The following is a 23,922-nucleotide window of genomic DNA, read 5'->3' as shown; positions in this document are numbered from 1 at the left end:
TTCGATTTAGTTAGGTCTAAAATACGCATGTTCATTTCGTTCAAAACCGTTTGCTTATCATTTTGTGAACACGCATTCAAACGTTTCTATATATTCAGCTACGTTTGCCTTCGTTAGAACTTTACATTTTACTTTACTTTGCAATAATTTAGCTTCGGTTTGTTTTTTAGACCGCTATAAACACTTTTTAGCTACTTTTTAGTACGGAATTTATTCTTCGTTTTTGTGAGTTTCTTTGTTTCAACTCGTAAAACCATGTAATACACTGAATGTTCATAACTGTTTCATACTCTGTACACTATTATAAATACCATTATTATACTTTGTTGTTTACTGTACATGTAGTTTCGTTAAATAAAGTTACGTCTACGTGAATTTATTTGTCTGACCGCATAAACTTTCTTCAAATGGATCAGAATTTATCGATCTAACACACAATGCCTGCAAGAAAACGTAACTTAAATGCCGTGCATGAAAATTATAGAATAAGGAAAATTCAAGTGAAGGGAATAAAAGCTACCTTTTGTTGGGCGTGGCTAGTTAGAAGAATAAATAAATATCCATAAATAAGAGGGTTATCCAAAGTAAAGAAAAATATCCAAAAATAAAATACAAATTTAAATATAGAGGCAATAAGTCATATCAAATTATTTATCAAAAATTAAGTATTGAGAGATACGTTTAAAGTTCTAAGAATAAGTTGTGAAGGATTGTTCAATGAATTATAGAAACTAACTGAGAAGTTAATAGTAGAAAACAAACATAAAACGTTACATGATTAAATCATAGATTTATTAGACGCATTACTTAAAAAAGGGAAGATGACAAAAGATAAAATCGAAGAATATTACAAAGTATTTTGATATATAATAAATGAGTTATATTAAAGAAAGCATGCATTTGAGTAATACTCAAAAAGAAAAACAGCATACAAAGAGCATATAGTTGTTTCACTTCAAGTAGATAAATATATAAAGCCTAATCATCAAATGTTTTTAACACACATTAAACAGATAAATAATAGGAAGAAGATTAAAATATCTCAAACATTATTAAAACAAAATGGAGGCTTTTTACCATTTTTGAAACTACATTAATAGCTGGTGAGCTGGGCGCTTACGGTGCAAAACAAATAATGGATAAATAGTGGATCTGAATATCATAAAGGATGTGACTGTAAGAAAAATTTGGAAATACTACATTGAGTAGTGAAGTTAGAGAGAAAATGATGAAAAAGTTTTCAGGGGTATTGATTTATTACCTAAGAAGATAAAATTATCTGAAAGTGGAATTGTTAATTTAGATAAAAGTAGAGAACCTGATACTCATTGGATTGTTATGACAATGATCCAAAATATAACTTCATTGAATATTTCAATCCTTACATAGAATATAAAATAAATCATGAAAAATTTTCGAAAGAAATAATAATAAAAACGATACAATATTTAAGATCAAGAGAAAAAGAAATTAGATACAATTCGAGCTTTCTACAAAACACTGTATCAGTATTGTTTGAAGTTAAGCACAAGGCTACACAATGGGCTATCTGTGCTCTGCCCACCATGGGTATCGAAACCGTTCTAGCATTGTAAGTCCGCAGACATACCACTGTGCCACTGAGGGGGGCTGTATCAGTAAGACAGTAAGATGTGGATATTATTGTATACAATATATGAAGGAAAGAAATGCCGGTCATAGTGCTTATGAAGTGTTATATACATTTACTCAGACACCGAGTGATTTCAACTAAAATTGTGTATTAATAAATGACAAGACAAGCAAGCATTCGGAGGACTTTACAACAGAATTAAAAATCCTATCGATGTAAGTAATGGAAATTATTTTTTAGCATCAAAAATCTAAGTGAATATGGGTATCATTGGAATAACGCTAAGGAAAAATTTAATAACAATACCTTTAAATATTATGATGGAACTATTTGAAAAGTAACAATTTAAAATAGAAGTTATACTCTATGTGAGATAAATAGTTTTTAGTTAAATTATTCATTGTAGATTATCTTCCTATAAAATCTGGTATTCAATTTACAACTTCGAGGTTTATAAACAAATTAGCTCCAAATTATCAGACTGACTTATCTGTAGGAAAGCTGTACAAATTATTAGAATTTAAACCTAAAATTTGTTCCAATCAAGAACAAAGAGGAAAATATACAGCTAACATATCTAAAAGTGTAGGCGGCATTCATATTCCTTTTGATGTTATCAATAGAGTATTATACAGTAATGAGTCTAGCGATATTTAGTATTTTATTACTCCTTCCAACCCACCAGGAAGTTTAATCAAAATTGAAGAAACAAATCCAATATACTCATATATTACCATATAAAGTTTTATTCATAGAATCAAAAGCAAGATTACAAATAAAAACGGTCATCCAATTGACTTAAACATACAACATGTTGTATATAAATAACTTTTAAGTAGTAATAAATGAATCATAACAAGCATCGTTTATTTGTAAAAAAATCGAAAATATCATGGGAAAAGTATATTTATTGATATTTTAAACAAAGCAAAACATATTAATGCCGATAAGCTCATAGAAAGTAAATTAAGTAAAATATTAAAAATAAAATCAGTATCTATTATTCTAAATAAAAACCTAAAACGCAATATGGAAGTGGGGTTAAAAGATTTTAATTCTAAATAAAGGGAAATAATCTGAGATCAAAAGCTATAGAAAGTTTTAAATATAAACAACATCATGAAAATAAGCGTATCGACGAAACAAAGACAGCCAGATATAACTTCTACATTAAAGATATAAACGATAACATATTATATTCTAATGGTTATATTTGTCCAGAATCAAAAACTACAAAACAAGATGGTTTCTCAATTGGAATAGATAACTTAACACTCGTTAATAGAGGAAATATTTTATAAGAGCCGAATTATATGGTTCCTCAATTGGAACAGATGATGTAACACTCGTCAATGCAGGAAATATATTATATATTGGTAAGACGTTGGTTAAAGGAATTGAATTACCTTGTCTCGCTCATCATTTACAGATATTAATAAATTTCACATACGATTATAGCCCGAACGAAGAATATAATATGTTATTCTATATCATATTTCAGAAATTCCAAATAAACAGATTTTAATATCTGTTGACGATGGGACAGCAACACTGGACGGTGAGAGTGGTAAGGGTAAAAGTAATAAATTGGTATCAACACGTAAACAAAATACCTCACACAACGAAGGTTTTTATAAAAAGATGGATTCTAACAAAAAATAATAATAAACTAAAATTATAGATATCGATTATAAAATATTTTGGATTATTAATGACTTCAGAAGAATTATTTGAAATATCGACGTGAGATTTGTTTTATCTAGAAATGAAAGTAATAATGATGTACTTAATCAGAAATATAAAGTTGTTGTAAGCGATATTTCGTTATCGATACCTCATATTAAACTCTATGCAGAATAACAAGTTGAATAAATAAAATATCTAAAGCTAATGTTGAAATAAATTGGAATGGTGTAACAGTTATTAAAAGTAATGTTTAGAATGGATCGAGCGGTCCTAAACACAACAAATGATGAAATTAGAAGCATTTAAGTTGTTCTTCAGTTTCAAGATAAGAAAGTAATCAAAACGAAAACAATATAATTTTCTATAATCTTGATATGTTTAGAACATGAGTAAGAATTAATAATGTTAAATTCCCTCTGAAGGTTATAATTTATCGTTCAAAGATGGAGAATCAGATTATTCTAGATATTATTCAGATTTGTTAGCAGCTGGGTTAAGTAACATCAAAACAGAAACTGGACGTTTAGTAAGCTATACCAGTTACTATTGTATCCAATAGTTTGTTTCGACATTTCGAACCACATCTCATATAATGGCGTCACTAGTTGAAGACTGAGTTCTTCTGGCATCTCAGACAAACTCCAGCAAAATCATATATATCTTATTTCTTATTGGTTGAAAAAAAAGAAAGGGAATAACGAATGTTTATAATAAAAGTTTTGAAACCACAATAATTATTTAACAATAATAAATGAGTTATTGGTTTCCATATGGTAATCTATATAAATATACATCTCAGGGTCCTATAAGTCCACCTGGAAATGGTTTTTAATTAACTAATGATGGTACTTGTGATATTGAAATTATACAATTCAAATGTTAAAGAAGCAACTGAAAATAATGATGCTATCAATATATTGTTATTAAAAGAATGTTTCAAACCAAAATTGAGGACACATTGCGAAAGATATGAAGAGTCAAGTACTGACGTTATAACGGGGTAGTCAGATTTTCCTGTAAACTCAGATGTGTGTAGGTGTTGCGTAAGTAAGTAAGGAAAGTTTGGCTCTTGCTCTGTCACTAACAGTTTTATATATTTTAAAGAGTGTTACAACGGTTTTTAGCGTGTCCAAAGTGTTAACTTACTTTGAAACAAACCTTTCATTTTCATACTGTATACACTGCATTCTCTAGATAAGTTAGCCTTTGTCTTCCGCAAACATGTTTCTTTCTTGTGATTTTAGTATGATAAAGACGTAACTTGATATTATTGGGTTAAAGATGTAACTTGAATTTGATATGTGAATTTTATATGTAGTGTTCCGCACTTGGCTAAGGTTTTTTTTTGTGTGAACTTGTTTTTCCTCGTGATGCTAGAGTAGTATAGATCGAACCACTATCTCTGTAGGTCAACTACGTTTCGTCTTCCATTTAATTTACAAACTTTCACAACTTTATGCGACGGACTATTCTCTTAATCGATGAAATTCGGCCAGTTCTAAACGTTCACATTCTTCATAACCAATCTAAAGTAACAACTCTCAAGTTTATTAAGTTTTAAGTTCGTGGCGCCTTCTAGTACAAATAATAGAACGTATGCAGATAGTACTCTAGAATATATTATAAAAACATTTTTTTATATATTTTAATTTTCGTTAAGCCAAACCAAATAATTATTTAAGTATGACAGTTACAAAAGTGAAACATATTAAGAAGATTTATCAACAACCATATCGAGTAACTATTGCTGAAATTAGTCGTATATGTATCATATTTTCATTTTGGCGTCCCCAAATGACTCAAATGTTATATAATTCAAGAAGTTTTTTTCTTTGAACCCAACTGTAATGTATCAAAATAATCTTATAATCGGTTGTCAAGTTATCATTGATAGTACAAATCTTTGTGAAGCACGATAAACGACGACTCGTCCCACTGTTACAGTTCATCCATTTACATTTTATGGAAGTTAGAGCTAAAACGAAACATTATCAAAAATATCTCTCTCTCTCTACGAGTTGCCCTCAAGTGGCACAGCGGTATGTCTGCGGACTGTCAACGCTAAAATCCGGGTTTCGATACCCGTGGTGAGCAGAGCACAGATAGCCCATTGTGTAGCTTTGTGCTTCATTACAAACAAACGCTACGAGTTTCCAATACCATAAATGCAATGATTATGCTAAATATATTGGAAATGTGTGAAATGATAATCTATAAATACGTATATATTTCAGTCAAATATTTTAATCAAAATACATATTTTACCAAAAGAATAAAAATACATCATAAGTGATACATATGCTGAGAAAAAGAAAAACAATCCATAGAGAATTTATCTATACAGTACAGCAATCCAATTTACGAAACAAAATAGAATTGAAACAGTACGGTTCAGATCAGGTTCTGCATTACATTTTTCATAAAGATTGCAATAACAATAAAACAGAGGTCGCTGTAATACTTAAAACATTATTTCATATAATAATCTATATTTCTTTAAATATGTTATTTCTTGTTGTTGTTGTTGATTTCATTTCAACAACTAATGAAGTGAGAAAACATAAATATACATTAATTATTTATGAACTTAAATACTTCGTTATCGAGAAATCTCACTTATAATACAAAACTTACTTTTCCTATGTGCATTGTGACAAAAATACTCTGTTTTCTATCAAATAGCATACAACATTATCTTGCGAAATGTTTAAGAGCGAGGATAAAATGAATGTTGTTTGCAAATCTTTTCACGAACTCTCTCGATAGTTTTACATCTCTAATTGGGTGTTCATTTTAAAATGTGGCAAAAGAGATATTTCTTAGCATCAAGATAACGACTAATCTCATTGTTTAATAATAGTAAAATTACCGAAGCGCCATTTCTTTCAGCAAGTTGACAACTCATCTCGGAATTTAACAGAGATAAAATTTCTTTAAATAACTTACTGCTTATTGGACAACCGCTTTATGGCTTTCTATTTTCCTTTTTCTGATTGAGGTATCTGGTGGTCTCGAAACAAGGCATGAAGTTTATTTTCTTAGATCAAGGTGTGTACTGATATAGTTGCGTGACTTGAGTCTTCTTAAGGTGTGTATTGATCTAGCTGCGTGACGTGAGTCTTCTCAAGGTGTGTACTGATATAGTTGCGTGACTTGAGTCTTCTTAAGGTGTGTATTGATCTAGCTGCGTGACATGAGTCTTCTCAAGGTGTGTATTGATCTAGCTGCGTGACTTGAGTCATCAATACACACCTTAAGAACTAGCTGCGTGACTTGAGTCTTCTTGAGGTGTGTATTGATTTAGCTGCGTGACTTGAGTCTTCTTAAAGTGTGTATTGATCTAGCTGCGTGACTTGAATCTTCTTAAGGTGTGTATTGACCTAGCTGAGTGACTTCAGTCTTCTTAAGGTGTGTATTGGTCTAACTGCGTGACTTGAGTCTTCTTAAAGTATGTATTGATCTAGCTGCGTGACTTGAATCTTCTTAAGGTGTGTATTGACCTAGCTGAGTGACTTCAGTCTTCTTAAGGTGTGTATTGATCTAGCTGCGTGACTTGAGTCTTCTTTTTCTTTATTTCAGTCGATTTGCCCCTTCCTTAATCTAATGACCAGTGATTGGCTATTTTGCAAATTAACTTTACGCCTAACTTGATATTACGTTTTTTGTATGTTGTGGAATGCTCGGATGATGCTACCGTACTCTGTGAAATATTTGATTCAGATAAAATTACTGATGATAAATTTTGAAGTTCAGTCAGTGATATCAGCCCATTCCATGACTAGAATGGATTATGATCACGCTGAACCAAATCCAAGTTACCCAGAATGAACATGTTACGTTAATTATGAAATTAATTATAACACTGAGCTTTTTCCAGATGTTTTGTTTCGTCAGATCGGAGTTCCACAATCCTGCATGATATTTACAACTGATGTTATTACAGTAGACGAGTTAGTGAAACTGCCTAAAAGTCTGTGTTTGAGAGTTAACGTACTTCCGTAAGTTAGCGACGTAGTCGAGCATAACGGTAGACATTGCCTGGTCGATCAAGTACTGTGGAAGCCAACCCTGGAAAACCAAACAAAGTACTTCGCACACAATATAAAACATTGTCGGAACGATATCATCTATAAAATTAATTACACTAAATGCTTGTCTTTCAACAGGTGAGGCTGCTTAAAACCGGCCTTATTATATATATTACACACGTACGCAAAGGAAACAATAGAAGTTTCGGTTTAACTTGAAATACAATCTCGTAAGAAATTATTTTTTGTTTTGATCTTAGACTATAAGCGTGAGTTGGTCGTACAGAACTTACCATGTTTTGGAGGCAACCTAAACACCGATTAGAGAACAGCAGCTAATTTCCCCTCTAAACTACACAAGGTTAGGATTCGATCTGTTGCTTCGAAAAATGAAAGAAACTTCCAAAATACTGATTTTGTTTTTTTTTTTAGATTCGTGCCAAGCTACTCGAGGACTGTCAGTGATAGATATCCCTAATTTTGCATTGATTAGATGGAAGATAGCTAGTCAACAGCCTCAACCACCAACTCTTGGGCTACTCCTGTCTGACCGAACAGTGGACTTTAAAACATCGTCCTTATAGCACTTCCACAGTCCCAAAATGTGAAGATGTGTTTAATTTTGTTTCAGTTATTATTATCATCTTACTTTTTATTATTTTGCGGTCACGGAAAACGAATGTTGGGCCCACATATTCAGGCACGTTAACTACAGTACCACAATTGGCTCTGCTGTTTTGATGTTGATAAGAAGTGTTCCTAAAGCAAGACTTTTTCCTCAAAGCCATTGCACTTTTACCTTGACTTGCACTGTAAAAATGATTTTGAACATGATCTAGGACATTCTGCACAATTAAGTAAAAAAACAATATACGTTTTTTAACTATTTCTTACGACTTTCGTTTTTTAAGGTCTGGTCAACAATATCTATGTCTACTAATCACTGAACGGTCAAAAACAATGAAAGTAGTTACAGCGACTATATTATTCTTATCATTCCTTCTACTTCAGAGTTTCATTGTCCTCTATTAATTGAATTCTAACGTTATTTGAACGAACTCTCTTTCAGATCGCTTTACCTTCAACAGAAATCCCATAATGACTACATCCACAATGTTTGAATTTACTGGAAACATAACACCTTCCAACCTTATCCTTGTAAAGGACACTAGGGTAAACATGACTTTCGGACATTTTCCCAGTGTATATTGCCTAGTTTAGCCCTGAAAACAGGACTTCTCTAAGTAAATTCCTTTACAAAAGGCAATGGTCTTTCACCAAAATCTTGACATAAAACAGGGGAAGATCTCATTTTCAAATTAAGATTTTATTACAAGCTTTATAGCTTTGTTCAAAAGCTATAGTACTAAATTATTATTGAAAGACAGTTTTAGTGCTTTCTGTCATTCATCAGATTTTGTGATAATCAACACAGCCACTAATTTCTGTACGATCGACTCCTTGTTTTAGAGTTAATAAGATACTATAAACAAGAAACACTTCTACTAGAATTCTACCCTACATCTAATCTGAACTAGCTAAATTATAGAATTTAAACAATAAGCAATGTAAAAACCATGAAAAGTGTAGTAATAAAACCAATAACTAACCCTGAGATTGGCATTTGATAACCACTGCATTTGGCATTTGTTGGGGCAGCCTTCTACTGGAGTTAAGATGTAGACGCTAGGCCCTTGTTCACCACTATTCAAAAACAAAAGTTTTTTATCAGAATCGCGGTGAAATAAAATGACACTAAGTTCCATTTAGTTTATTTAAGTATGATTACTGTAGATAACAACAATCTAATGACCACAGTCACTTAACATAAGAATTGTAGAAACTCTTGCAGGAGTAAGAATAGAAGTGTCTTTAAATGGTTACCACAGAGTTTACAGAACCTAAAACGGATTATATTGTTTATGTCTAGATGTACTTCATCCAAAGATATTCTTGCAATTAAAACGAAAGGCTGATCAAAACACTTCAACATTTACAATTAATATCTGTCCACAACTCTTCGAAATAATTTACATGGTATTTAGTAACAAAATGGAAATACATTTGATAAACTAAGCATTTCAGTTTCGAATAGAAACACGCCCTCTTTCAAACATTAGGTTTTTAGTCATCTTAAAATAAACAATATTTACATCTCCATTCCTGATCGATAGGAAACATAAACAGCATGTTTCCCATGCATTAGAACAGCGTTTTACAAAATTTTGTCACACACACGCCCCTGTGTTTTAGTAATTATCTATTATTTTAATTAATAAAAATATATATTAAAATGCTTAATTTGCATTATTGCACTATTGACACTACCATAATCGCTCGCCCCCTGGGGGACGTGCCCCACACTTTGGTAAATGCTGCCTTACAAGTTAAACTATATATATAAATCTTCCCAGCTTTCTTTTGTATCAATTTTTGTATGGAAAGTCATAAAATGCTCTCAAATTGCATTCACATATTTAAAAACATTAGTTGTATAATTTACCATTTATGTGCCTGTTTTAAAAAAGCATCAGTGTTATTATTTCATTAAGTAGTTAACATATTTAAACAAAAAGATAGCAAGTATTTTACATATAAGATAATGTTTATGATGTGATTGGGGAATAGGAGGAGACGTTGATTGTAAAAAGTATAAAAGGCAAGTCTTGAGGTGACTAGGACGTTCTAGTTAAAAAATAAATAGAGCAAGTTCTCAGATTGAGTAGAACAACTTAGCTAGAAAATGAAGAGGAGAAGAGAAAATGTTAGCTGGCGAGGCATGAAATTTTAATTATGTCTTTAAGAGAAAAGAAGACTGTGACTTAAAAAATACAGAGATTTCCAGTGAAATAGGGTTAGAAAATTATCAGTATGGTGAGTCAATGAAAATGTTAAAAAAAATTCTCGAACAAATCAGCACGAATTAATATTTATTTTTTGAAATTCGCACAAAGCTACACGAGGATTATCTCCGATAGCCGTCCCTAATATAGCAGTGTAACACTAGATGGAAAGCCACCACCAACTCTTCTTAGGTTTTACACCCCCCACAACTGAAAGGTCGAGTATGTTTGGTATGACGGGGATTCGAACCCGCGACTCTCAGATTGCGAGTCGAGTGCCCTAATCATCTGGTCATGCCAGGTCTGTAAACATTGAAAGTTAGCTTTTATTTACACTTTTTAACTCGTGTTCTCGGGTTGGAATAAAAATTTCCCATTGTTTCTACCCGAATACATTAAGCCAAGGCTTACCTGGACAGGAATACAGCCAATACTAAATATTCCTGTAAGAAGAGTAGCTTTAACTTCGTTCATTACAAGTGAAAAAATCTTTGACACATTAGATCCTCTGCAATGATTTCATTTATAATCAAAATAATTTAACTGATGTGGATTGTGATGATCGAAAACCTGTCTTGCCAAATACACAATGTATAATGAAGGACATACAACATCGAAAGTTTTCTTTGAGCAAAGGTTTTGCAACACAAATTATATTTCTATTAAAACAATTATAAGAATAATAATTAATAAATTCCGTCCTCCTGTAACTTTGAGCAGTTTTAGGAGAACTGCTATATGTTTCATTACTTTTCATTTACTCTGAATATTTCAAAGATTTGCATTTCCTACCACAATTATGTAAGCCACACTTCACTTCAACGTTTATATTTATCGGAAACAATATATATATCAAAACGTGAATTTTGTTCTTATATATAATTTCAAAACCTAAGGTTTTACAGAAACTAAAGAAGCACGTTTTGTTGTTTTACGATCAGAGAATTTGAATAAATTAACGAGTATGGAAATGTACCACGTTTGAATTAAGATGAAACATAATAGTTCAATAAACAGAAGTTGTGATGCAAAATTAGAGTTTCCTCAAACGACTTTTCTTAATTATTGTTATTTTCTCTTTTTGTTTTCTGTGAAGAATTTAATCATTTACCTTATGCCAATATCTTTTCTGTGAAATTACGAAATCGTTTTGCATTTCCATAAAAATATGTTCAGATGAAAACATTACGATATGCTTTGAAGCTGAAGAATCAACTTTTAATGTAATTATTCGGTGCATAACATTTTGGCTTCTAAGTATATACTGTCAGTCTTCTCATACGGTAGAATTCAAACGCAGATTATACTGGTATTCTATCGTGAATTATAAAACATAAAGAGTTATAAAATAACATAAATCTGGACTGCAAGTTAAAGACAGAAATTCCTAATAGAAGACACAAAATCAGTAAAAAAACGTAATATTACATAAATGTTCTTATTCACCTAACAAAAAAATCGGTGTTTAAGAGAACTAAACAAAGAGTTAAGTAAAACAATCAAATGACTGTTATTTAATGAAAACTGTAATATAAATTATAATAATTCACATTTTTTCAACTTTAAAACTGTCTTTCTCAGGCCTGAAGATGTCAGCAGACCTAACAGCCAAAACGTGAGGCTAAATCAGGATAGTATCTGAAGACGACAGCAGAATTAGCAGCCGAAATGTTGTGAAAGTCGAATCTACGTTAAGTCAGGACAATACCTGAAGATGGCAGCAGATGTAGTAGTGGAAATGTTAAAGACGTATGTAAGTTAAATTAGAACAATACCTGAAGATGGCACCAGACGTAAGAGCCGAAATGGGATTTTGTTTGTTTATTCGAAGTTAAGCATAAAATCAGTCAAAAAATGCAATATTACATAAACGTTCTTATTCACCTAACAAAAAAATGGGTGTTTAAGAGAACTAAACAAAGAGTTAAGTAACACAATCAAATGATTGTTACTTAATGAAAACTGTAATATAAATTACAATACTTTACATTCATTTCAACTTTAATAAACTGTCTTTCTCAGGACAATACCTAAAGACGGCAACATACTTAGCAGCAGAAACGCTGTGAAAGTCGTATGTACGTTAAATCAGGACAATACCTAAAGACGGCAACATACTTAGCAGCAGAAACGCTGTGAAAGTCGAATGTACGTTAAATCAGGACAATACCTAAAGACGGCAACATACTTAGCAGCAGAAACGCTGTGAAAGTCGAATGTACGTTAAATCAGGACAATACCTAAAGACGGCAACAGACTTAGCAGCAGAAATGTTGTGAAAGTTTTATGTACGTTAAATCAGGACAATACGTGAAGATGGCAACAGACTTAGCAGCAGAAATGTTGTGAAAGTCGTATGTACGTTAAATCAGGACAATACCTAAAGACGGCAACAGACTTAGCAGCAGAAATGTTGTGAAAGTCGTATGTACGTTAAATCAGGACAATACCTAAAGACGGCAACAGACTTAGCAGCAGAAATGTTGTGAAAGTCGTATGTACGTTAAATCAGGACAATACCTAAAGACGGCAACAGACTTAGCAGACTTGTTTATAGAAAATATAACTTTAATTTAGACTATCATAGCATCTTACCGCACTCTCGGAGGTTGCTCCGGCATTTCGGGAACAGTTACAGAAACCATTCCATGAATAATACTGTTTCCCCGTCTCTGCCATGTCCTCAGTGTCACGAAGTCTCTGTTAAAGGGAAATGAACTGATTCAGAAAGCAATTTCTCTTCAAAAAAGTTTTATATGTAAGTACTCAGACTTTTATTTTTACTTTAACAATAACATCCTGAAAAATAGGAAATCATAAAATGTATAAATAAAACTGTTGAGCTGAATAACATGAATCATGTTGCCAAACACCGATATTTTGATCGTTACCTATCATTACCCCCCCCCCCCAAACATTGCATGGATTATAAAAATAAACTTTTACATGCAGATCATGTAGAAGTTTTGGAGTACCAACAATATTCCCATGAAACTAAGTAAACTAATTTCGTATGTGTTTTAGTAGAAGTTAAGTTGTAATAGAAAAGGTAAGGCTGGCCCACAAACATAATCACAGTGAAGTTAAAAGCATTAGTATTATATGGACTTTAATACAGTAGTGTAAGCTCTGTTAGGGAGGACAAGTTCTAATTAATCCCGTGAAAAATAGTTGTGCTGACTTCAAGTGGGTTGTAATGGCAGGACGTGAAGTGGGTTAGAGAAGAAAAGGATCTGAACTGCAACACGAAATTCATTGACTATAAACAGATTGTACTGTAACACGAAATTCATTGACTATAAACAGATTGTACTGTAACACGAAATTCATTGACTATAAACAGATTGTACTGTAACACGAAATTCATTGACTATAAACAGATTGTACTGCAACACGAAATTCATTGACTATGAACAGATTATACTGTAACACAAAATACATTGACTATAAACAGATTATACTGCAACACGAAATTCATTAACTATAAACAGATTGTACTGCAACACGAAATTCATTGACTATGAACAGATTATACTGTAACACGAAATACATTGACTATAAACAGATTGTACTGCAACACGAAATTCATTGACTATGAACAGATTATACTGTAACACGAAATACATTGACTATAAACAGATTGTACTGCAACACGAAATTCATTGACTATAAACAGCTTTTAATAATAAAATGGGAAGAGTGTCAGTTAGAAAAGAAAAAACTCGACCTATTACTATAAAAGATGAAAATGACTTCTCATGGATTGTAATGCTAGAATGTGGAGCACTTGAAGAGAAAAATGACCTGATCTCAGCAGCGTAAGTGTCTCAAAGGATCTTGAGACATACTTATTTTTGTTCTCACCTTCTCTACTATAGTATAAGATGCTTTGATTTGACACACGCTGTAATAACAGGGTGTGAAGTATGTGAGAGACAAAAGAGACAAGCATAAAATACTGTTAATTTTACATAAGCTGTAATAATAAAATGCGAATTACGTAGGAGGAATAGTTGGTACTTCCAACTGAACGGCACTTTATTCGACACATAGGCTAAACGACCTAACTTAGGTCTGCTTAAAACTGAGGAAGGGCGACCGGTCAGAAGCACCTTCGTGGCTACTCTTAACCAAACAATGGGTTGGGCTCAGATATAATGTCCATATAATAACTGACAGTGCGAAGTGAGTTCAGCGACATATCGTTGCTTGGACATCGGTCCTTCCGATACGCAGCCTAGCACGCTAATCATTAAGCCCTTGTGTGCGAGAAAATTACACCTGACTAGCTGCTGGTGTTTTCGTGTACACAGTATTTAACAGAATCAAGCTTTATTCTCTGTCGGCTCTTCTAAGGTATAGACTCATATTACTTAAATTCTGTCGAAGAAAATGAAAATTCTGACGAAAATTCATTACCTTTGCAAAAGAGTACTGGCTATATTTAAATCGGTCCTTACAGAGAAGATTCCAAGCCTCACTTACCTTCCAGAGACAAGGCCTTTAGCTCCAGGTGCTGAAACGATGTGTATAATGTCTGTTTGCTCATTTATTCTACGAAGAATCTGAAACAGAAATGTTAATTTTGATGTCTTTAGATAAGGGAATCACGTTATCCTCTAAACTGACATTATCTTTATGGTTAGTACAGAATGGGCGATATTGTTTCGGTAGAGTAGATATTACTTTAAGGACTTTAATGGACTGCAAATACCTCTTAAAAGATGGGGAAGTTTTAGCGTAGTATCCGAAACGACGAATTCTTTTCTTTCAACAAGCAGTTACAGTCCATTAAAGTTCTCAGACATTCTGTAGAAGGGAAACGTTTTTCTACCAATTACAATAAATAAATTATTGATACTTGGAAAACGTGTAGTATCACAAAATTAATTAAAACACAATCAAAAACAGGAACGTATAATCTCGACGCTTTGAAAAGATGGGCCTTCGTTTATCAGCAACAAATGTGAATAAAGAACTAAGATAAGGCTTGTGATCATCAAGGACATCATGAAACTGAAGTGCAAATGTGGTGAAATAATTTGATAAAAAAAACAAAAGATTCAGAGTACGTTTATAAAATTGAAAACTTTGCGACACAACATGGTCGCCATTATAATGTCGTGACGTTCTTCCATTAATATGTCACATCTGATGAAGATGGAAGGCCACCTTCCGCAAGCACTCGAGAGTTATCGGATTTGTTTAATTGTTTATACAGTATCTCAATGACACTCCTAACAACAATGACGTATCAAGAGTAAAGGGATTACTATAAGTAATTGCAATTTGTATTAGAAAATTAAAATTTCATATAACCCTCAGCAGAAACTAAACAATCACACGAACATTCAAACTCGAAACCTGTGTTTGTTTTTAATTTGCTAGGTTATAAATGATAGTTTCGTTAAAATCTAAACAATTTCTAATTATCTTTATTTTTATCACTTGAAGAAATTAAAATATTGTGTAGCATACGATTAAATATATTTAGGAGAAAATTGAAATATATCTTTAAAAAAAACTCCCTTCAAAAGATTCTGTCTCAATAAACTATGTCACGGGAGAGGTTTCAACGGAAAACTGACGATTAATGGTTCATAAACTATCACTTAATTCTTGACTTTATATCTCTCCCAAGGGCCAGGGGTTAGCGATAAGTTTAAGGGCTTATGATGCTAAGATCCTGATTTCAATTCCTTGCGGTGGAAGGAGCTCATTGTAGCCCATTGTGGTACTTCTATTATAAATGTCTTTTTTTAAGAATTTTCATATAAAGCTACACAAAGGTTCTCCCGACAACTTCATGGACTAAAAATGCTGAAATCCGGGATTCGATTTCCCCTGGTGGACAGAGCACTGATAGCCCATTGTGTGTAGATTTGCGGTAAAAAAAAAAAGCAACGAGGACTATCTGCGTCATATTTGTCCCTAACTTCGAACTGACAGATCCGAGGAAAAAAGAGAGCGCCCACCGCCCACTCTTAGGGTAGTCTTGTCTCGCCAAATAATGGGATTTGACCGTCTGTCTTATAGCTCACCTACGACCTAAAAATGTGGGGAGAGGTTTGCGTAAAAAGGTCACGAACCATAAATCCCCGCATTCATAATCTTTGCATGCTAGCCACTAGACAGGGAACTTGAGGTTACCAAAAAAAACCCACTAAACTTGAGATATTATTGGTTTTATTTATTATTCTCATTACATATAAATTACGTTGTTTTATTTTGTTTTGTTTTTTACCTTTGTCTCGGTAACAGTTGGGTTCCACTTCGGTACGTGTTCTACTTTATAGAAAATTTCATTCAGGAAATGTTCGAGAGGCCAATTGACAATACCCTAGACAACGAATGTCAAAAGAAGGTAAGAATTACAATGTAATAACATTAAACATTATAAAGTATAGATTGTCTTTCATTTTAATGCTACGAAAAAATGTTTTAGTAAAAATAAAATGTAATTTTTTACCAAACTATCACAGTTATTTAAAATTAGATTTACTTCATTCAAAAGCACGAGTGAACATTAAATAAACTTCAGCACAATCTTCAATACTACAGTCTTGGTCAAAATGTTTACATACTGTTCTATACTGATGTTATTGTCTACATGCTGTGACGAGGCATGACTCTACACCAAAGTACAGAGAAACTGTTTGAACAAAGCGTCAATCTGTTTCGTAAAAGATTACACCAAAATTTTAAATAAAATAGGTGTGTATGTGTGTTTGACGAACAAATGCTCAAACCAACCATACAGACCAGAATAACAACTCGTACATGTTTGTCCGATCATACGCTACCTTCTCTGTTACAACTCAGGCATTTACTTAATAACTACTCCACTGCCAGAAGTTATAGGACGTCAATTTGTTCGACTTTCCAGAAATGGTATGAATCAAACGGACATCGCCAGAACAGTAGAGAGTCCCCAGTGTACTGTTACCAGATTCCTGAAACGTCATCAGACTACAGGAAACGTTATTTCAGGAAAGTCTACTAGTAGACGCTGAAACAATACTGTCCGAGATGACCGTGTTTTGATCAGGTTAACATGTCAAGGCTGAAAAAAGTCTTACGACAGGAATGACATGAACACATACCAGGGTATCCAGAATGCCAACTTACAGTTAGGACACTGGTGACATGTCATCTTTTCAGATGAGTCCTGTTTTCGGCTTGTTAAAGCTAATGATAGGACTTGTGTGGGAAGACTATCTTTCTCACAGGAGACACACAGGAGGTGGTGCAGTACATGTTTAGGTAGTTATTCATCATGGTAGAAAAAGTGATCTTCATATCCTTCAAGGAAACATCAATGGCGGCTTCTACAGGCATCACATGGAGACGATATTTCCGCCACATCCTAGGACAACGTTTTGTAATAACTTTGTGTTTAAGGATAATAATGCCACTGCCCACAGCGCACATATTACAGGATTATCTCGACCAGGAAGACGTTACAAGACTACCATGGCCAGCAAAGTCTCCAGACTGTTATTCCATTGAGAACTATTGGGCAGAACTGAGCCGGAAAATTGCTAACCACGACCCTAAGCAAGTGACAAGTTGGAATGAAATCACGGTGGATTACATCAATAATATTATCAACAGCATGCCACATGGCCTTGTGGAGGTTATTAAAATACGAGGAGTACCAAACAAATACTGAATGTTAAATATGAACTGATATAAGGTTACAATAATGTATATATTATATTTGTCATTATATATGTTTTGGTAAGGTTTTGTTGTGATAGGTGAAATGCTGAATTACACATTTGTCTATAGGTGTCTGATGAAATTGTTTGTTGTTCTAATAAGTCGTTCATGATGTCCACAGAATCTATCTCATTACACAAATTACATATATAGATGTTTAATATAACATACATTTCTCAGTTTGACAGTGCCAAATGTATTTGTATTCTATCTAACCTATATAAAAGCTAGTGTGTGTCACGTCACGCTAGTTTCTTTTGATTTATCAAAAGAAAAGGAGTTTTAAAAGCCAAAATGCATTTATCCAAATAGAATAGTTCGATTACTGTCTGCCCATTACGATTTTAGCGACGGGGTGCGAGGGGACCGTGAGTGAGAGGGTGCCGTGAAACCTTATAAGGTGTAGTGAGTGTTGATATAATAAGCCTAAAGTAGATATGTAGTGTGGGATCACCTAGCCTAGAGCCAAGTACATAAAATTTATCATGAATTTAAAAATATCAATTCAGTTTTAAACTTAAATCGTTTCTTAATTAAGTCATTTTCTGTTATATCACCAAGATTTTTGATAATAAAAGAAACCACTTTAATCAACAGAGACTCTAAATTAAGAAATCAGCAAATATTTTTCAAGTTTTATTGTCAATACATTTCATTTTATAGTTTCAGTACATAGACTAACCACAATATTAGGTTATATTTTTATATTTATATTTGCTGAGCAACATGACATAAAAGCCATTGTTGGAACGTAGGGTTACCAAAACGCACTAGCATTTCTATATATCAGAGGTTGTTAATCTAACTGATTTTCACCAATAATTATTCTATGAATACGACACGAATTCATTTCATGAATGATCTTAATTTTGATTGGCTCACAATGGAATTTACCTAAGTTTGACTGTGTCGACTGCAATTTTTGCCTCTTTTGTTGGGCAAACTTGATTTCGCTAAATTTATTTCAGTTAGCTATGAAATGTGAGGTTAGGATATACTGTGGGGTGGGGGTGCACGTGGTAGTACTTACTCCATCAATTTTCACGGGCTATAAGCCACACTTAATAATAATGATCTCATTTGTAAGAAAATGAACAAAGATACTGGCCATGACTGTACATCAGCCACTGATTTTATATATTTTGCTTAAATATTTTTAAATAAAATATAGCATCAATTCAATAGTGCAATATATCACAAACGTTGACAGTTTTTACAATGTTTTTGGAGTCCCGTATTGTTTAGCTTGCTGAAATTTCTTAACAGGTTTTCATACTAATATACATATTTTCCATAGTTTCTTTAAACTAATAATGTCCCTTAATCCCTAAATTCTAGAAGTTTATCAACAATAGGCTACAACAAGCCAAATTTACAGGACCTGGCCAAGTAAGTGAGCTTCATAAAGTGTCAGACTTTAATAAAACATCAGCAAAATATTAATAAAATGCTTACACAATATAATAGCTGAGAATTAAAACAGAGAATAGGAATGGTTTCTTGTTAAGTTGAAATAAGGGAAGTCCATATTAAAATATATTTAAAAATAAATATTACCGAAACATTTAGAACAAAATTGATTGTGTTCTCACCATTGTTTTATTAACATTATCACTCAGTAGTAGCTCAACGCACAAGTTAGCCTGAGCTGCTGATAAAGCTCTTCATCCGTCAAATTTTGATTTTAACTCAGAGCGTATTTGTCCAAAAATGTGCTGGTTTATCAGTTTCAAATGTATCTGTAATTACTGCGATAATTGTAGGTTTGTTTCTTTGTTTTCTTTTTTAGCGACCATTGAGGATTATCCATGTATCAATACAAATATCGGATATAGAAGTCTACTCTCTATGGTCTCTGTTATTGGAGAGTAGACTTCTATATCCGATGTTTGTACTGATACATGGATAATCCTCTATAGTCTCTGTTATTAGAGGATTATCCATGTATCAGTACAAACATCGGATATAGAAGTCTACTCTCCAATAACAGAGACCATAGAGGATTATCCATGTACCGGTACAAACATCGGATACAGAAGTCTACTCTCCATAAACAGAGACCATTGAGGATTATCCATGTACTGGTACAAACATCGGATATAGAAGTCTACTCTCCAATAACAGAGACCATTGAGGATTACCCTTGTACCGGTACAAACATCAGATATAGAAGTCTACTCTCCATAAACAGAGACCATTGAGAATTATCCATGTACCGGTACAAACATCGGATATAGAAGTCTACTCTCCAATAACAGAGACCATTGAGGATTACCCTTGTACCGGTACAAACATCAGATATAGAAGTCTACTCTACATAAACAGAGACCATTGAGGATTATCCATGTACCGGTACAAACATCAGATATAGAAGTCTACTCTCTAATAACAGGCCAGAACTATGCCGTTTAGTTTCTGTCATCAAAAAATTCAGAAACCAACCGACCAAAGATGAAGTTTGAAGATAGTCTTGTGCTGCCAATACTAGTTTTACAACATGTCTTTTGACAATATGGTTATGGCAGCCAAAATATATAAAACACACTTCTGAACAAGTGTCTGTCGAGGCAGCAACCAACAGAGGATAGTGACGAACCACAGTCTACTAATGTAAAGATATACACGCTGTCATCGTGTGTCAATAAATATAGACTACACAAACTCAATCAAATAAAGTTACTATTTTCACTTCCCAGCTTCGAAACTTAAGTAGTGAGATAAAGCTCAATTCGGGCTTTCACAAGCTGAAAAACTCTTCAACAAGTTTTATGTGGGTTATGAGACGACTTTTTAAATTACATCCGCTAAATAGTATCTCAGTAAATATTTATATTAACATTTTCACCATCACATGAATGAATATTATTCACAAATAAATATACTTACAATGAATCTAAACACTTTCCCGTATACCGGTACTATACAGCTCTGAACAACATCTTGTCCTTGTGTTTTCTCTTCTTTCCACTTTCCAGACGCCATGATAGTCAATGCTGTATCGACTGCTTCATTTATTAGGTTTTCATATTCATTTTCATTTTCGACTGTCTTCTGTGAAACATATAATACGATAAAAAATATTATTAATAAACCTATAGGAATACTGTTATAAGATTAAAGTGAACTGCCATATTTGTTTCAAACAACTAAAATGTGGAAGTTTTTTGTTTTTTCATGAAGAAAATGTCACTGCTATAAACCATTAGCCACGAAACTGCTCTTGATAGAAGAGTCTTGATCATTTTGTTAATTATTTATTTTTTTAAAGTTAAACGACGTGTAACAAGTCTAGTTTTATGGCGTATGTTATAAATATCTACGTTTCAGTTCCATGTGAAGTCATAGGAACTGTGATCACTTGCCATACAATAGTCTATGAATTTACAAAGTTTTGTAAGGTTCTCTGTCTAAGCCCTGCGTCGAGAATAGATAGAGAAACAAATGTAGCAAGTCTGAAGAAGCTATAATGTGGAAAATCCGTTTAAACTTATAAATATGTTGAATTCAAGCTCTTAATGTATGTTTTTAAGACCGAAGTTATTTTTCTCAAATTTTACCTTTTTATTTGAAGCTATTAATTTTGTACGCAAAGCTACAAATGTGAAATGCCATACAGTCTTCATGTAATGCCTGTGTTATGCAAGAGCGCTGGAACTTGGGGTGCTGCGCACCTGCTTGTTTTATTATCATGTTTTAACACAATATAACAAACGAATACATATATATTCCATCATATAAAGGGTTTACAGTGTTTTAATTGGCTTTCAACACCCTCACTATAAAAAATGTACCGGTGCCGCTGGTGTTATGTTGTTACATTTTCAAGTTTCAATATTATTGTGCTGACCAATACATTCCTTGATAGATGCACTAATATATTATTATAATAGTTTCTGTATCTCCAAACAATAATGTTAAATACGCAAAGACAATAAAGGCTTTACATAACGCTTCCCGATGATTCAGAAACAAGTTTGATGGCTTATAACATTAATACACAGGTTTCGTTACCCGTGGTAAAACAAAGCACAAATGTACCATTTTGTATATTTCTGCTTAACAACAACCAAAAACTATATTACATAACTACAAGCAACGTTATCCTGATGTCGAAAGTATACCCCAGTGAATTAAACACTAAACTTTTCCTTACGTCAACATGGTATTTGAGGGAGTTGAGCATTAAACTTTACCCTTAAATCTAAAGCATATCCGAGTGAAATAAACATTAAACAACTCACTCATATATGCTGTTGATGTAAGGATAATGTTTAATGTTTAATTCATTTGAATATCATGTTGACGTAAGAATAAAGTTTAATGTTTATTTCACTCAGGTATGCTTTAGATTTAAGGATAAAGTTTAATGTTTGTTTCAGTCAGGTATGCTTTAGATTTAAGGATAAAGTTTAATGTTTATTTCAGTCAAGTATGCTTTAGATTTAAGGATAAAGTTAATGTTCATTTCATTCAGGTATGATTTTGATTTAAGAATAAAAGAATATTAAACTTTATCCTTAAATCGAGAGCGTATTTGAGTGAGATGACCATTAAACTTTATCTTTAAATCAAAAACACACTTGAGTAATTTGAACATTAAACTTTCTTCATCCTCAACTGAAGAGGATATCTTAATGAGTTCAACATTAAACTTTATCCTTAACTCAAGTACATATTTGAGTGAGTTGAAAGAGCACTAAACTTTATCATTACGTCAATAGCATATCTGCCCTAAACGTTGACACCTTTAACAAACATAGTAGATAATACACATGTTCTTACTTTCTCTTTCTTCGGCTTCATTTGCTGGTCCTGACTAATGGTATTTATCTTTGATTTATGCCCAGGAAGTTGAAGTAAAGGAGCTGCCAGCTGCAAGAGACCAAGTTTTTGGAAAACCCACTTCATATTTAGTTGTTTGTTTGTTTTTTGTCTCCTTTATAAAATATTAGAATTTATTATATATTTTATAGAATTAATTTAAACAACCCACTGAGTTTTACCTATTTCAAAGTGCTCGTTATGTTTCTTATTATTCTAATTCACTCTGTTCTTTATTAAAGATTATTATGAACAACATAGTGGAAAGTTTATGTTGAAGTGTGTCATTAAGGACAAAACGAAGTATTATATATGTACGAACTTCGTGATAATTTAATAATATCCAATCAAACGTACGTATTTATCTATACAGCAAAAAAACAACAACAACAAAAAATGTGCGTGTGTGTTGAAACGTTCTAACTAACTTAAACAATGTGTGGCACTACGTAAGGATCACAATTAATGTTCTAGTGCTTTATGCGCACGTTACGTATATAAAAAGTAAAAAGAAGAACAATGGGAACATATTATACGTGATATTGTCACCTGCACAAGCACTAATAAATTGATATCACACGATCTTGGATATGGAAAATACTTTCAACACGTCACGTGTAATAAATAACTTGTATAGATACTGGATACGTTAGCTACGAAAACTAGTTGATAAAAGTATTTAGGGTTAGAAGTGAAGGGGCGTCTAGTTAAACACCGGATGATTTAAGCAAACGTGCTATTTTATCACTTTAAAGCTTTACTCTGATAATACAACCTCTACCAAATAAATATAATAATTAATGTTCCCTGTTTTATGTTTCTGCGTATGTTTAGTTGACTGTAAGCACGTGATTAGCTACAAATATCACTTTTTCAATATTTAACCTAATCGTTCTATTTTTATAATAATGAACTTTTTTTAGAAACAATAATTGTACATGTATGTGCATACTGTTCAATTTGAAAAAAGTAAGGAGAGTTATTTCTATATTGTACAGACTATTTAGAAAAAATAGTAGAGAGTTAGACACTGAAATGTGTTATAAATTCACCAATACTTGCCAATATTTGGATATTTATAGTAGAAAATTAAATACTGACATGTGTTATAAATTCACCAATACTCGCCAATATTTGGATATTTCTAGTAGAAAGTTAAATACTGACATGTGTTATACATTCACCAATACTCGCCAATATTTGGATATTT

The 23,922-nt window shown here is 32.7% G+C and overlaps 1 protein-coding gene across 2 annotated transcripts; it reads right to left on the bottom strand.

The window, feature by feature from the left end:
- Window positions 1-5,524: 5,524 nt before the first annotated feature.
- LOC111086269 (steroidogenic acute regulatory protein, mitochondrial-like) lies at window positions 5,525-22,830 on the bottom strand. 2 transcript variants are annotated; one of them, XR_002610993.1, is made up of 8 exons: window positions 22,674-22,830; window positions 20,778-20,942; window positions 16,414-16,509; window positions 14,655-14,734; window positions 12,765-12,869; window positions 8,937-9,030; window positions 6,799-7,366; window positions 5,525-6,518 (listed from the first exon to the last, which is right to left on the bottom strand). XR_002610993.1 is itself a non-coding variant. In XM_022388459.1 (7 exons), exons 1-7 carry the CDS (start codon window positions 22,797-22,799, stop codon window positions 7,250-7,252), a joined length of 783 nt encoding a protein of 260 aa, XP_022244167.1. In that variant the 5' UTR covers window positions 22,800-22,830; the 3' UTR covers window positions 6,556-7,249. The 2 variants fall into 2 exon arrangements, 1 of the variants encoding a protein (XP_022244167.1); XM_022388459.1 differs by lacking the exon at window positions 5,525-6,518 and having other exon boundaries at window positions 6,556-7,366.
- Between the last annotated feature and the right edge of the window lie 1,092 nt (window positions 22,831-23,922).

This window comes from Limulus polyphemus, unplaced genomic scaffold (genome assembly GCF_000517525.1).
Source record: "Limulus polyphemus unplaced genomic scaffold, Limulus_polyphemus-2.1.2 Scaffold970, whole genome shotgun sequence".
In the NCBI taxonomy this organism is placed as follows: Eukaryota; Metazoa; Arthropoda; class Merostomata; order Xiphosura; family Limulidae; genus Limulus; species Limulus polyphemus.
This window is presented reverse-complemented; position numbering and strand designations above follow the sequence as displayed.